Source organism: Vidua chalybeata, chromosome Z (genome assembly GCF_026979565.1).
Source record: "Vidua chalybeata isolate OUT-0048 chromosome Z, bVidCha1 merged haplotype, whole genome shotgun sequence".
Taxonomy (NCBI): domain Eukaryota; kingdom Metazoa; phylum Chordata; class Aves; order Passeriformes; family Viduidae; genus Vidua; species Vidua chalybeata.
This window is the reverse complement of record NC_071570.1, coordinates 40,484,048-40,499,102: the sequence shown is the minus strand read 5'-3', so window position 1 is coordinate 40,499,102 and position 15,055 is coordinate 40,484,048. Positions and strand designations below refer to the sequence as shown.

The window sequence follows — 15,055 nt, the reverse complement described above, 5'->3', positions numbered from 1 at the left end:
CTATAGAGAACACTCCTTGGATTTTTTTTTCCTCAAAAAGACCAGCTATCTGTTTCATTCTGAATGTCTGAGAAATACCACACTGAAGGATAAAAAGATCTTCTGAGATCTATAAAGGAATCTCTTAGGAGAAATTTAATTTGATAGCCTTTTTGGCTAGAAGGCTCTTTGGCTTACAGCTGTCATTAAAAAAAATTGAAGGAAAACAGATGTTTTTGTTGACTTTATCACTGTACTTTGTAAAACAGAAATATAAATGGAAGAAACCATTGCTTAACTTTGTGTATTGCCCACCATTATTAATGATATGCTATTCAAATCTGTTTGGTTAGTCTAAACAAGTCTTAATTGCTTAATAAAGAAATTAATTTGGCATTGTGTGACTATTTAACAGACTAATGATCAGCAAATATTCAACCAACAATAAGAATGTTAAATATGCATGCACATTTTTGCAGGAATACTTCAAGTTGATTCCAACTCTTGGAAGTTTTCTAGGCAGAAAAATTTTAAGTACTAAAAGGTCTAAAAATAGAAGCTGCAAATGAACCCATCAATTTTTCAATAGTTCTGCAAGTTTAACTACTCATCTAGAATTTCATAAAAGTCAATAGACTGTGTCTAACAGACTTTAATTTCTAGCAGTGCCTTTATGCCCAGATCCATGTGAAACCACACTGCTCCCAGACAGGACACACTTATGAACTAGGAAGACAAGTCAAAATTCAAGAAAGCTCTGAAACAGAACAACTCATATGTTCACCAACTGTTCCTCTAAGGTGAACATGAGGGGGCATATCTTTTCTGTGTACATTTCCCTCTTGTGAATGAGGACTACAGTGTTTGTAATTGTGGGATTTAACACACAGCACTGCTGAATAAAAAATGTAAACAGTGCTTATTAGCAAACTGTTAGCATTACCAAAACATAGGGTACTAAAATGCTCATTTAGTCAGTTTTGCCTTCTCAAGTGCCCAGTGTAGTATTTAAGTCAAAGCTAGCTCTGTACTTTTGAAAACTTTGTTTTTACATTTTTAGATTTGTTAACAAGTGTCAGAAGTTATCCATTAAAATGGGCAGGAACACCAGAAACAAACTGCAAATTCACCTTTCACCACACAGCACAAAAATCATGGTCACAGCTTCATATTTAATGTGGAATCACTTTAAGTATACAATATTTCAAAAGATCCAGAAATTGGTTAGGAGCTAAAAGCCAGTAGAACAAAAATACAGAAAATCTAAAATACATCTTTGACCTTTTTAATCCTGTATTTTAGGGTCACATTCCTGAATAGACAAGTTTGCCTTATGAGGAAAGAAACTTTGGTATGGAGTTGAACTAGCCACATGAATAGCACCTGTAGCTTTCAAAATAAATAGTAATGGCTAACTAGACACGATGGCAGCAAGATATCCCCTAGAACAAGCATATGCTTGGAGCTATGCATGAAGGCTGGACAACGAAACGAGTGTAATTTTTTAAAATAACTTCAAAGCATTTCTGCTTTTTGTATTTCTAATTATTTAGAAAGCTTTCCTACAATGAGAAAGCTTTACTTTTATATGCTAACCCCTTATAATCACTCCCTTGAAAATTGCACTCTGATGCTCACAGAACACTATTATTAAGTGTTTTCCTTTTTTAAGTCTTTAGATTCCCTCTATTTTTCTAAAATATTGTATTTTTATTCCATAGGCCCACACTGATTAGCAGTAGATGCTGGGAACAGAAACATGCCCCCTGCTCCAATAGTTGCTTATTAAAAAGGTCAAAGATAAATTCGACCTTGAAATGGAACAGAAGTTGGGCTTTTCTTAATAAACAGTGTCAGAAATGACAAATTATCTTTGTCACATGTGATACTCTCCTACAGCCATCAATAAAGTAGCTACCGGAATGTTAGTCTATGTTAATCTGTGTTTTATGGGTTTGCAACTAAGAATAATATACATTTAACAGAGTAAGTGAAACTTCAGTTTCCAGTGTGTAATAAATTTTAGTAGTTTAATAAATTTTAACTTTTATTTGTGTATTCCACTGTAGTGCTGTGACAACAAATCACACCTGTGTACCAGAGCATACATCAACAGTATGATGTAACTTTACTTACACCACTGCTATATTTAGATTTTTGAAAGAGACATAAGCATACACTATGGCCACAGTAAATAATTTTCTGGGTTTTTTTCTTTGCTAACCTTCACTTTTTAAGTAATACTTCACTTTCAAAATTTGAATTAATAAAAAAAAAATCACAGAAAGTTTATACAGGAACAGATATAAGGAATAACCTCACAGGCACTGATATGACAAACATTTATTTTAAGGGCTGAGAGGCATTAATACCATATTGACAAAGTTGACTGAAAAGAATTACTAACTTTGTCTAAATGGAAAATGCCCATCTTTGCTTGTTGAGAAAAGAAATTCAGAAAGTTATTTTTTGGCCTTGCTATGTCACAAAGTCAATCATACAAAGACCTATGCATTTCACCTAAGATAATAGTTTTTAAAGCCCTTCTATTAAAAAAAAAAAAAAAACAAAACCAAAAAACCCATCATGCAAATCTTTGATCAATTATGCAGCGGCTTTAAAACTGTTGCAAGACCATACTGTATATATTAGCTTTTATACTGCTAATGCACAACTAACAGCAAACTTGATTAGATTAACACGAATTTGTCTTAATTACACCGTTATATCACACTAAAGAGACAAATGCCACAAGATTGGCAAAAACATTGAATTCTGACCACTCAAATGGCGGGACAATTATGTGTTGTAACCCCTTCACATTTAGAAAAAAAAACATTTTTCTGCAGTCTCACTTTACAAAAAAGAAAAAAGACCTTCTGTAAAATATTAATTGGGAAGGAATCTGTTTTACTACCTAAAACAAAATAACTCATACAACTAATGTCAAAGGCAAACAAAAAAATTTCTAAATAAAAGGTCAAAATACACATAGCAACAGAAGCACAAATGCTGTGTTAAATACAGTCAAGATAGGAAGACAATGCACTTGTTAATAAAAAAGACAAAAAAAAAAGAATAAGATACTAAACTTAGCAACACATTTAAAGAAAATGCAATGAGGGAAAACTATGTTTTCCTATGACAAGTTTCCATTTGCAGTCTTTCCATCCATAATTTGTCTGATACAGTACATCCAATTAAAATATTCAGAATCTCACAGGAGAGCTAGGTTGCTCTCTTCCAAATCTAATTCAGAAGCTGGTTTTGGATGTTTTAAACAGACATCATTATGAATGAAGTAAAAGCAAGGCAACAAATGGACTTTTCACTACCATCAATATTAGCAATGACGACATTTTTAAAAGTTATCATAATCTTTTTTGTCCTTCTTTCCCTCTGCTTCAAACCCATCAACCCCATCACTGTCCCTTCTCCTTTTACGATTATTATGGATGTTGAAGCGTTGATTCATCTGTGGTAACGGATCCATTCCTAGAACTTTGTGTATCTGACGGAATGCAAGGAGTCTCAGTGCAAACTAGAAAAATGGTAAAGAGAAGTTACTTGTGTTACAAACAAATGTCTGTTTTGAACACTTTGTCAAACAATAAGAAAAATCAATGATTTGTGATATTACCCTTAGGTCTAATTATTCCACCTTTCTGTCTCCCAACAAAATCAATACAATAAAATGTGTATGTCACTTTTGCTGCTTCTGTAAGTGCAGCATCTTAGCTTAATGCACATGTGTTTGGGCTTCTGGGCTTGCATTGAAACAGCCAAGGCTTGTCACATGTCATGTTAGGTGACACATGATCAGGAATCATTAGCAAAAGGATCAAATTAGGAGGCAGAGGCAGTAACCTCTTGAACTGGAAGCATAAGTGATCATTATATGAATGTTACACAGATATATTTATAAAATTTCCAATCTAGTAACATACTGCCATAGACTAAGTCTGTTTACAGATCTAGATCTAGGTATATAGACATAGATGAGAATGCTATGAATTGTTCAGGAAAATACATTTATTTCAGTGCAATAACACCTTCTCCTGTGATATGTTCAAAGTCTAGCTTAAGCCTCGTAAGATCCGACTACATTCTGAGAAAAAAAAATTCACATCCAATATAAAGCTCCATTAAAAAAAAAAAACAGAACCAAAACAAAACCATACATCAAATTTAGTTACTTCACAACTACATTCCCATACCTGTGCACTTGAAGTAATATCCTCTCGTTGCTGATCTGTCATTACAGCAAGTGTATCAAAAGGATCTTTTTCACAAGGGTCCAGAAGACCAGGACCACCTGCAATAATCAGGTTAATTAGTAATACATCTTTACCTTATTACAAGCAAGATTACAGATTAGTTAAGTATAAGTATACATAAAAGGCAACTTGCCTTTAAGGATGATTCCTGAAGATATACACTCAAAAACTCTTCTCAGTGCATCTCCAGGACTCTGTGGTCCAGTTGCGCTGCTAATTGCTTTTTCCACAAGCAGCTCCATAGCCTACACCAACAACAGGAGGATTCAGACAAATTAGAAGATTCAGACAGATTAGAAGAATAAAGCTGCTCCTGTTCCTCAGTAGAGAATTTTGAATTCTGAAGAACATTACACATCATAAAACACTTTCAGTTAAAATGGAAAGAAGCCCCAGTTATTTTATAAAGATTAATAAATAGAAAGGTGGTGCCAGATGAACAACGAGTACTGATACTGGCAGCTGGTTGCTGGTGGTGTCCCCCAGGGCTCAGTGCTGGGCCTAGTCCTGTTTATTCATGATCTAGATGAGGGAATAGAGAGCTCCCCTCAGCCAGTTTGCAGATGGCACCAAGCTGGATGTGAGTGTTGATCTGCTGGAGGGCAGGGAGGCTCTGCAGAGGGATCTGCACAGGCTGGATCCATGGGCCAGGGCCAGTTGTGTGAAGTTCAGCAAGACCAAGTGCTGGGTCCTGCCCTTGGGCCACAACAACCCCATGCAGCTCCACGCTGGGACAGCGTGGCTGGAAAGCTGCCCAATGGGAAAGGACCTGGGGGTGCTGGTCAACAGTGGCTGGACATGGACTGGAGTGTGCCCAGGTGGCCAAGAAGGCCAAGGACATCCTGAATGTATCAGCAGGGCAGTGACTGCTCATCTGTGCTGGGCACTGGTGAGGCCACACCTCAAATCCTGGGGTCAGTTTTGGGCCCCTAACAAGAAAGAGACTGAGGTACTGGAATGTGTCCAGAGACAGGGAACAGAGCTGGGGAAGGATCTGGAGCACAAAGTTCTGTTAGGAACTGCTGAGGGAGCTGGTGGTGTTTATCCTGGAGAAAAGGAGGCTCAGGGATGACCTTATTGTTCAGTATAACCACCTAAAAAAGGAGGGTGTAGCCAGGTGGGGATTGGTCTCTTCTCCCACATAAATGATGATAACACAAGAGGAAATGGCCTCCAGTTGCATCAGGAAAGGTTTAGATTGGATATTAGGAAAAAAAATGTTGACTGAAAGGGTTGTAAAGCATTGGAACAAGATGCCCAGGGATTTGACAGAGTTAGTATCCCTGGAAATGTACACAAAACATGTGGATATGGCAATTAAGGACATGGTTTAGTGGTGCTGGGTTAACAATTGGACTTGATGATCTTCAAGGTCTTTTCCAACCTGAAGAATTCAGTGATTCTATGATGGGCTTCTTCCCATCACAAGTTGTTCAGTAATTTTGGAGAAATTTATACAGTAGTAGCCTACATATACAGGTAGACAACTTGTCCAGCCATTTTTGAGAGTTTGAAACACTCTGAGACACTTGATACTTTCAGCCACATGAATACAGTACACAGTATACCTAATGGAATAGGATGCTTTAGAAAAATAGAAATAGTTTTTTCTACAAGAGTACAGAAACTTATAACATCAAAAATTCAATGTCCTTAAAATGCTTAATATCCTCAGTAGTCCTTCAGTTTAGCACAACTGAAGCTCACAGCAATTTTTCTCCTGGTTACCAAGCAACACTAACTCAGATGTTACACTAAGTATAAAAAAACCTCTATGATAAATATATTTTCTGAATGTATACATTTAATTTTCAGAATGTATACATTCTGAAATGTATACATTATTTGATGTTAATTAAAATGGTTTAAATCATTAGCTGTGCTTTAAGTACTGATGTTTTTTTCCGTGAGTATTTCCATTGTTCACTTTTATTAGACACTATTTTTTTCCAGAAGAACCTATAAAAGTATTTGTAAAAGAAAGATCTAACTTCTCCTATATCTCCTTCCGAGAATTAGATAGATGTTTTGCTGCTACGTCTTTGGCAAGTTTAATTCTCAAACAATAATTTTTGCTAGGTTTTTTTGGAAGCACTTGTTGTTTGGACCTTGTCCTCCTCACCACATCTACAGTTGTTCAAATGCTAACCTTTTCTTCTTCCTTTCAAGGTGTAAATATTTATTCTGATGTATGCAAGTAACTACAGGCAGTGCTAATCACTAAGGCTGCCCATTCCTTTCTATTTTAGCTCCATTTAACTGACAGACTTCAATTCTTGAGCACATTATTTCCATACTCCTGCTGTATCAGTCAGGATTTGGCAACAGTAATTAAGAAGTTTTCAAGGAGGAAACAAAGTGCATCAGTAACAAAGAAAAAGCAGATCTTGGATTTGCATATATTAAAATCTAGTTCTTTTGGATCCTCATACAATACACTGAAGTCTATAACTCAGTCCTAGGAAAACATGAATGATGATGTCTTGGTGTTTATATGCAAAAAAGGCTGGATTTCAAATTTGAATAATGTGTAGGAACCTGACAAAATTCTTCTAATTTAGTTTCTTAGATACTTTTAGGTATATGAAATGCTACTACTGTGAGCATTCAGGCTTCCTATTAACTTCTATTTTTACAACTACTTATGTTTTTTTTAAAAAAAAGCTCTGTAATCTCTTTCATTTGTAAAAAGATTTTAGTATAGAGGGTAGGAGAATATATGTATTCAGAAAACTGTATTACTCCAATCTATTACATTCCAGCCATACTGGCTGAAATCACCACTTTCATTTTGTCATTGCTTTTATCAGTAAGACTTCTCCTACAGGCCAAAAGAACAGCTGACTACAGTTCAGTGCTGATCCATCTCACTGAGAATGCATCAGGCACCAGGAACAAATCAGGAATCACTTCTGGAGAGAACTGAGACACAGCAAGGTCTGACACCTCAGACTTCATATTTCTCTTCCCTCTGGATGTGCCTTGGAACACATAATGTGAGAATTAATAAGCCACATTTCTTGTTCTTCACCCATATCTCTGCTCTGTGTTGCAATAGTTATAAGGATACTTTTCTGAAAGTATGCCAAGGTTCATTCTCTGGCAACTCAGTATCATAGTGATACTAAAAGAGCACTTAGCATCTTTTAAGCTGTATTTGTTTAGTGTACTTTTCATGAAATGCAGTACTGAAATTGGCACTAGTTTTTTTCCATTTAAATATTTAGAAAAACAGACATTACTGTTCCACTTCCTTTCCAGAAGCAACATTTATTATCAGAAGTAATTTAATAAAACGGTCTCCAAACTTAGTGGAGTTGTAAAGTATTTCTCATCTAAATAAAGTCAAATGATCAAAACAATATTAGCGCTCTTCCTGTCAAAACTGAGAAGGAAGCAGCTCAGTGCAACTGGATTTGGTCTGCAAAACACAACAGTCAGAGCTAGGTTTACTTCCACATGATGCATGTTTCAGGTATTTGTTTCAGATTAACTTCGTCCAATCCACAGATTATACATCTGTTAGTAACTGGAGCATTTGTAAGGTAATCAATGCAAAAGGAATGGTCCAAGAACACTCAAATGAATTAAGAAAGGTGACCTGATACAACCCAGAGATTTAAGTGACACTCACTAAAATATGATGATGACACAACCACAGGCTGTACTGAAGTACTGTGGTATTTCCCCTTGCGAAAGGGACATAATAAACTTAAGAATTACTGTGATTTTTTCTTTCTGTTATCACAGAACTATCTGGGCGCAGCCGACATTATTTTAAATAAGCTTCAGCAAACTCGAAGCAATTCAGAGTAGGTGGTTTGAAAAAAATAGGTTCTTTTATATAGAGTAAAGGGGAAAAATACTAAAACCTGCAATAGGAATCTGCCCACAAAGAATAGAAAAGAACAAGAAAATTTCTTTTGGAAAAAACCAGTAACTTCCAGCTTCAAATGATAAATCTCAGAAAACTGTATTTTAAGACGGAATCTGGAGTATTTGTTAGCAAAAAAAAAAAAACAAAAAAAAAAACAAAAAAAAAACCAAATCCAAAACAAAACCCTCCATTATGTGTTGAAAAAGTCTGAATTTAAAAATTGTATTAACACTTCCCTATAACTTCCTTGTAGCAACATATTCATTAAGAAGGCTTATAAAAAAACAACATTACTTACCCAGCTTGGAAAATCAGACCAAGTAGGAACTCTCTGACAGAGGTCACGAAGAATACGTATGATAATCACACAGGACTGCAGACCATTAGCTCTAGCCTTGAGAGCAATACAAAACCAAATTAATTAACCCCTGCACCCAGAGCAAACAGGACTTGTTGAAAGACTAAAACACCGCTGTTCAATGGAAGCTCAGATACAAGATTGAAACAAATCATTCTACAACTTTATTCCGTGAGCTGCCATTTACAGCAGTATTTTATACAGGGTTAGTAATTTAAGGTGGTAAAAGTCAAAGTGCACAGGTTATACAAGAATAACATTTCTTGATCCCCTATACACTTTGACCCATATTCATTTGAAACAATAAATACAGTATCTTTCTATATTAGAAATAAAAATGGTAAAGTAAAGATCTAAGAAATAGGTATAGAGACTGAAAGGTCAAGGGAATCTGTTTGGTTTCCTTATTGTGCCTTTGCCAGAATGCAAAGTCACTAAACCAAACAGTTGCTTCTCACCTTTCATTCCCTACACATAATGCACTTAAAGAAATAGAAAAAAAAAAGTCTTAAATCTAAACACAAAGCTTTAAACACATATTCCATTATTTAAAGCGAAGTTACTCTGCAGCCTTATGGAATATATAACAAATATACAACATATGATCACCCCAAGCGAGTCAAGCTTTCAACATCGCCTTCTCAATGACTGGAAAAAAAATGATGTCAAATGAGCAATAACTGCATAAAGCAGCTCCTCCATACTCAACTTTCTACTATTAAATTTAGGGACCAGAGAAGTATCAGGTATTATTAGCATGAATAACGCTGAGTGTTTTCACACAGTTAAACATTCATATTTCAACTGAACCAATCTCTCATAAGGCTACAAGAAGAAAGTAAAATGATGTTCCGAACCTGGAACCACTTAGCGTGGCGTAGAGCAGCCAGAGCGTCAAGGCATTTTTGCCTGTCCAAGACGTCCGGTGGGTCTTTCACCATACCCGAGGTTACATCTAAAATGGATTGAATTGGCAAAATGCAGTGAGGAATGGGTGTTTGACCAGGTGAGCAAGACACTTCCTTAAATAGCTTCAATGTCACACATGCCATTTAAAGTTTAAACCCTTGAATGAGAAATGTAAATGTTCAGCAGTAGTCGCTCAATTAGGATTAGGGCATGGACCCAGCAGGAAGATCAAGAGCATAATGCACTTCAGCTCTGAAGTTATTTTCAACTGCATTGCTGATTATGCAATGCATAGTACTTCTTTATTTCAGCTAACAGTGGAAAAACATGTATCCCCTAAAATTAAATACTGAAGGAAGGATGGTTGGACACAGTGCACCAGCACAGAGAACACAAGACAGAAGGAACACAAAAATCCACTTTAACCAAGTAGAAACAATCAAACTTAGTTTCTTTTAAATTTTAATGGTCAGGTGTTATTTGGGACCTATTCTCGAAAGAAAAACTAAGTATAACAAATCTTAAAAGCATTGAATGTTTTGTAATAGGTGTTATTTTTATCATGCCTTAAACTTAAAATTATTTGACTTAAAAAACCTGACTAAAGGAATGTGACACGTTCTTCAATATTACAGAGTTCCTTGTTTTCTAGCATCTTCTCTCTTACCCAGATAAATAAAATTCCTCAGCCCATAATAGCTATGTTCCAGCAACACTTAGGATGCAATGAAGGATCTGAAAAGGGACTGCTTTACCAAAGACTCACCAAGATAAAGAAAAGCAAGGAATAGTCTAAAAAACAAAGCAAAATGTCTGAAAGATGGAGTAAACATGCCAGACATTGCCTATTTAAATGTTTCAAAAATAATTTAATTACCAAGTGGACTGCTTTGCTACCAAAGAAATGAAGAGACCACAAAAGTGGTTTAATCAGTGAAAGTGGAATCACTAAACAATGTGAAATGGTATCCTTGAGTTACTTGAAAACTATGTGGATATAATCAGATCAGTGATCACCATTAGAAGTTACTTTTTCACTCATTCTGAAAATGGCTATGGTGACTAGCCACAACATATGTTGCTAGCATAACTGGTGATACACCAAATGAGATAAAACAAAAACCACCCACTCAATGGCACACATTTCACAGGAGCTAGCTGTTTGGAACAATACAGTTTACTCCTCCAAGATCTAAATTTAGGTTAAGCTACAGAAAAAAATAAAATAAAAAACAATGAGACTCATGAAACGTGCCTGCAACGAGAAGTTTTTAGGAACGTTGCAGAAATTGTGCTCTAAAATCACAAATGTAAAATAATAGGATTCTTTAGTATATAGAGCTAAAAGGCCATGAAATAACATGGTAGTATAGCTTTGCAGTACAGTAACTAAATTTAATGTGAAGTACTATATTCAGAGTTGAGCATTTTGATAGGATAGTCCCATTGCTCTGCACAGGGATAAAAACATCAAGACTTCATAAGAGCAAAGGTGAGAAGAACATAGGTAACTTCTCACAGATATTCCAACTTACAGACTATGTATTAAAGTGGAAAAATTAAAATCTTCACTAACAATGCAATTACAGAGCAAATGAAGATGTTTAAAGTGATGTTTCTTTTAAAACAAAACAAATTAAAAAAACCCAAAAATCCCAAATGAAAACAAAAGCAACAACAAAAAATCCCCTCCAAACCTACGCAAGAGGGGTGCCAGCTAAAGTTAAGTGATGAAAAGAGTACAACCCAGATATATGAGACAAAGAGTACATCCTGAGAAAACCCACCACAGGAAAAAGTAGCAAAATAAGGTTGAGGAATTAAAAATGCAAATATGTGCTGTGGGGCCAATAGCCTAATCAGTCAACTATTTACACTCTTCTAAAACTAATATGCAAATAGGTGACACCACGCAAACTTTTAGCACAATAATTCATTAATAATTTGAAATTTCTATCTCTGAAAGCCTTCAACTTGTAAAACAGTTTTACTGAGAAGAACTGCAATTTAAATGTACAGGAAAGAATCTTACTCAGTGCTGGAAATGTTGATCTAAAATGGGTTACTAATAGCTGTCATAAGAATACCCTTGGAACTTAAAAAGACTCTGAAAGTCAGAAGTTGCTGAGGCACGTACTACACTGAAAAAACACCGACTGAAAAAATGTATCAAGGGAACTCCTGTAATATTTATTCTGTGGATTTTTGCATATGTTTCACATTTCTGGATTAACCCCTTAAAGACTGTGTAACTAAAATCAGATGCCTAACCTACCACCCTACTAAACTTGGACAAAAACAGAATTAATTTACAAAACACAGGCATGGATTCTTACCCTGTATAACTTACTACTAGCCTAAACATAAGGGGTTAATCTTCAATTAGACATGCTGTGTCCACACTACCTCTTCATTAAAAGTTAACAGGTATGTCAATTTAGGTATGTTTTATTACATAAAATACATTTTATCCAGTCAACTATTATAAGACTAGTGTGAACACTGCTTCATTCTAGGAGAGAGACAAAGACGAAAAGAAAAGAAAAACAAAAACCAAACACAAAGTAACAGCAGATGCTAGGACTATGCATCCAAACCCGTCCTTTGTAAAGCATGGCAGGTGTGACACTGAGCTTTAGAAAACCTTGGTCAAAAATCCTTCCGATGTCTTGGCAGCAACCCCTGACAGGAATCAAGTCCCTCTGCTAGAAGGCTTTGGACCGGGGCTGTTAGCTAAAGGTAAAAAAGACACACGCGCACACACAGAGGTGTTTGTAAGTATGTACACTTTCTTTGCCAAAGGAAGACTCCACAGCTGGGTTAGAGCTCTTCAAATGCATCAGATTCGGTCAACTGTCAAACGCACAATACTGTAAGGAACAGTAGCTATGCGGTTAACAATTTCATTTCACTGTTTGGTTTTTTTCCAGCCTTTTACTTAATAACACTTCAAACTCCACGTGCAAGACTCAAGTTGCATCTTTACTCCAACTGGTCCTTCCGGTAAAGCCTTCCTTAACACCTGAACTAGCTCCCCACGTGGGCTAAGGAAAATGAAAACTTCAAATCAATGTAAGACACAGAGCATGAGAAGCTGCAGTAAGAAAAACACAAACACATACTGTTACTCTGCAGCAAATAAGCAGCAGTCTTCGGAATAAGGAACTTCTTTGCTGCAATAATTGGCAATTCAGTCTTCTATTTGCTCCAGTTTCAAAAGTGAACTTTTCTGCACATCCATTTTATACTGCTCAGTGTCTTGAAGAGAAATCTAACTTGATTTTGTTTGCCTAGAGGCAGTACTGCATTCAGCAGTGAATAAACTCACAAAGGTAATTTAACTCAAGTGTGGGTCAGACAAAAATACAGATTTGTTTCCTTTTGGTGTGTAATTTAGGGGACTGATGGTAGTAATTTGAAATTTGTTTTACTTTTAGTACACATCATAGAATTTTGGGCCAGAAACCACTTAGTTGAAATTGAGTATAGCAGCAAGAATCAATACTGCACTTTTGCATAGTACATCAAGAAATAAACATGGTGTTTAAGGTTAATTTCATTAAATTGATAGTCTAATTTAATAATAAAATGCATTTTTTAATAAACTTAAATAATATGGAAAATTGGATTCAGCCCAGAGTCATGATACACTCAAGGTTGTCCAAAACCAAGTAAAATTGGTTGGGTGTGACAGTACACATACAAAGCCTTTATGGCTAGGAATAAAATGCATAGTTTAAAACAAAAGCACTCTAAGACTCTTTAGAAGTCATCCAAACCACAGAATGCATTTTGAAAATTTTTCTTTCTGATTATGTAGGATTTTGTTAACATAGCTTGTTTATAAATGCACTAGTCACAGCTACAGGACACTTGGTAATGCAATATTAAAACCTCAAGTGTTTTAGAGGACATGTAGTGATGAGATGAAATATAAAAGAAAACCCTCAGTGGCTCATATAAATACGTATATACACAAACACATTTATACATACACACATAGAATTTCTTTCAACCTGTATATGTGAAGTGTTAAAACAGCCTCAGATTTCCTATTTGTAGGTTGACTGTCAAACACCAGAACCCTGTTTGCTCTGATCTCTTTCAACTATGAAAATACAGGATTAAAAGGAAACAAAAGTTAATTTTATCTGACCCATAAATAAAAAGAACCAATGTACTGCAGACATTAATCATGCTTGTTGGCTTAAAAGCTTTTGGAGCTTTGAAAGTGTTACAGACCAGACCCTAAAGCAACACTGCTGGCACCAGAGAAACTGTGGACTTCAGAAACTTAAATTGATTCCCAAGCTCCACCTTCTGCTTCAGCTCAACAACAAAGCCGTTTCTTATTGTACTAGTTGGGTTTGCCAGTTAGATAGAAGAGTGATTGCAATACCAGGAGCCTAAATATACTCGAAATGCACTCCAGACCAAAAACAACCTCAGAGAGCTGGAAAAAATTGCATTATCTTTTGAAGTTAGAAGCACTGTTACTGTCAAAAGTACTGTAAAAGTGCATTTTAAGTGGCACTGTTCAGAATGTCTAAGTGATGGTAATACTGACCCAGTTTAAACCGAAAAACCTGTGATTTGATTTTTCTAAATCCATACAATCTTTCTCTTAAGGCAAGACTGCTCTAGAAAGTCAGTTTATAGCCACTTGCTATAAAATACTTAGTTTTCCACATCATTTTAAAAGATGGGGGAAAAATCAAGCTTGTACCTTTTCCAGAAAGCTGAGGTTGGACATAAAATTAGGAATTTTAAAAATTAAATAAAAACATCATATGAACATTTACTTTAACCAACTGTTTTCTACTGAGACTGGTTGTTGAAAAACAAAGTTTTGATCAAATATATGTGCCAGCATGTTGCCTTCCAGGACCTTAGAGCCATCTTAAGCAGAATAGATAAACATAAAAAAACAGGTGAGAAATAAGTAACATCTTTAACAACTTCCCAACCTCCATCCCTCATGTTCTCTTCCCGAATGACTGGAGATGTCAGTGTGATTGTAACTTGCATTTTGGGTTCCACACACGAATTTAAAATTATTGCTGCTTCTGGGACTGCACACTTGATATCGTATTTCTCTGGACTTATTACCTAAATATCAAGAAACAGAAATTTCTATTAGCATGTGGCCATTAAAAGTATCAGGAAGAAAAAGGATTCCGACATATTCTTTTTTCAAGAGGAAAAATAGAAACACAATATAATTATATGAAGCAGGTACCTATGTAGTCACAGAACCACACTACACAGTATAAAGATATGCGGACTTGCATATTGTTTCCAAATTATTAATGAAAATACACAACCAAGCAGTTACAATTAAAAAAGCTGCCCAGAAAGGAAATTAATATAAATTACATAACAAGAATCTTGATGGTTTGAGATAAAGAAAAGCCTCCGAGCCAATTAAAATGTCAGCAGGGTGTTTCTCACTGGAACGCAGAAGTCTTTGAAAAGCAAAGATGCATATTTTTCATGTTCACAGTTACAAATGGGTATTGCTAGGTACATCCTGTGCTTTGGTGTCACAACATGCTAAGAAAAAAGGGCAAATAAGGGCCAGGGAAAAAATGTAAGATTAACTAATAAAGTGTTTATTCTGAATTGCTTTTTGCAACTTTATTTAATAACTCTAAA

The 15,055-nt window shown here is 35.6% G+C and overlaps 1 protein-coding gene across 2 annotated transcripts in view; it reads right to left on the bottom strand.

The window, feature by feature from the left end:
* Nucleotides 1-3,254: 3,254 nt before the first annotated feature.
* The window catches only part of ZFR (zinc finger RNA binding protein), a 46,394-nt gene continuing 34,593 nt past the window's right edge, over nucleotides 3,255-15,055 (bottom strand). For both annotated transcript variants that reach the window (XM_053931273.1, XM_053931274.1), the window contains exons 15-20: nucleotides 14,368-14,509; nucleotides 9,349-9,446; nucleotides 8,432-8,527; nucleotides 4,390-4,501; nucleotides 4,197-4,294; nucleotides 3,255-3,520 (exon numbers count right to left, since the gene is read on the bottom strand). In XM_053931273.1, the coding sequence (XP_053787248.1) occupies nucleotides 3,341-3,520; nucleotides 4,197-4,294; nucleotides 4,390-4,501; nucleotides 8,432-8,527; nucleotides 9,349-9,446; nucleotides 14,368-14,509 (726 nt within the window). In that variant the 3' untranslated portion in view covers nucleotides 3,255-3,340. The remainder of the gene's footprint in view (nucleotides 3,521-4,196; nucleotides 4,295-4,389; nucleotides 4,502-8,431; nucleotides 8,528-9,348; nucleotides 9,447-14,367; nucleotides 14,510-15,055) is intronic.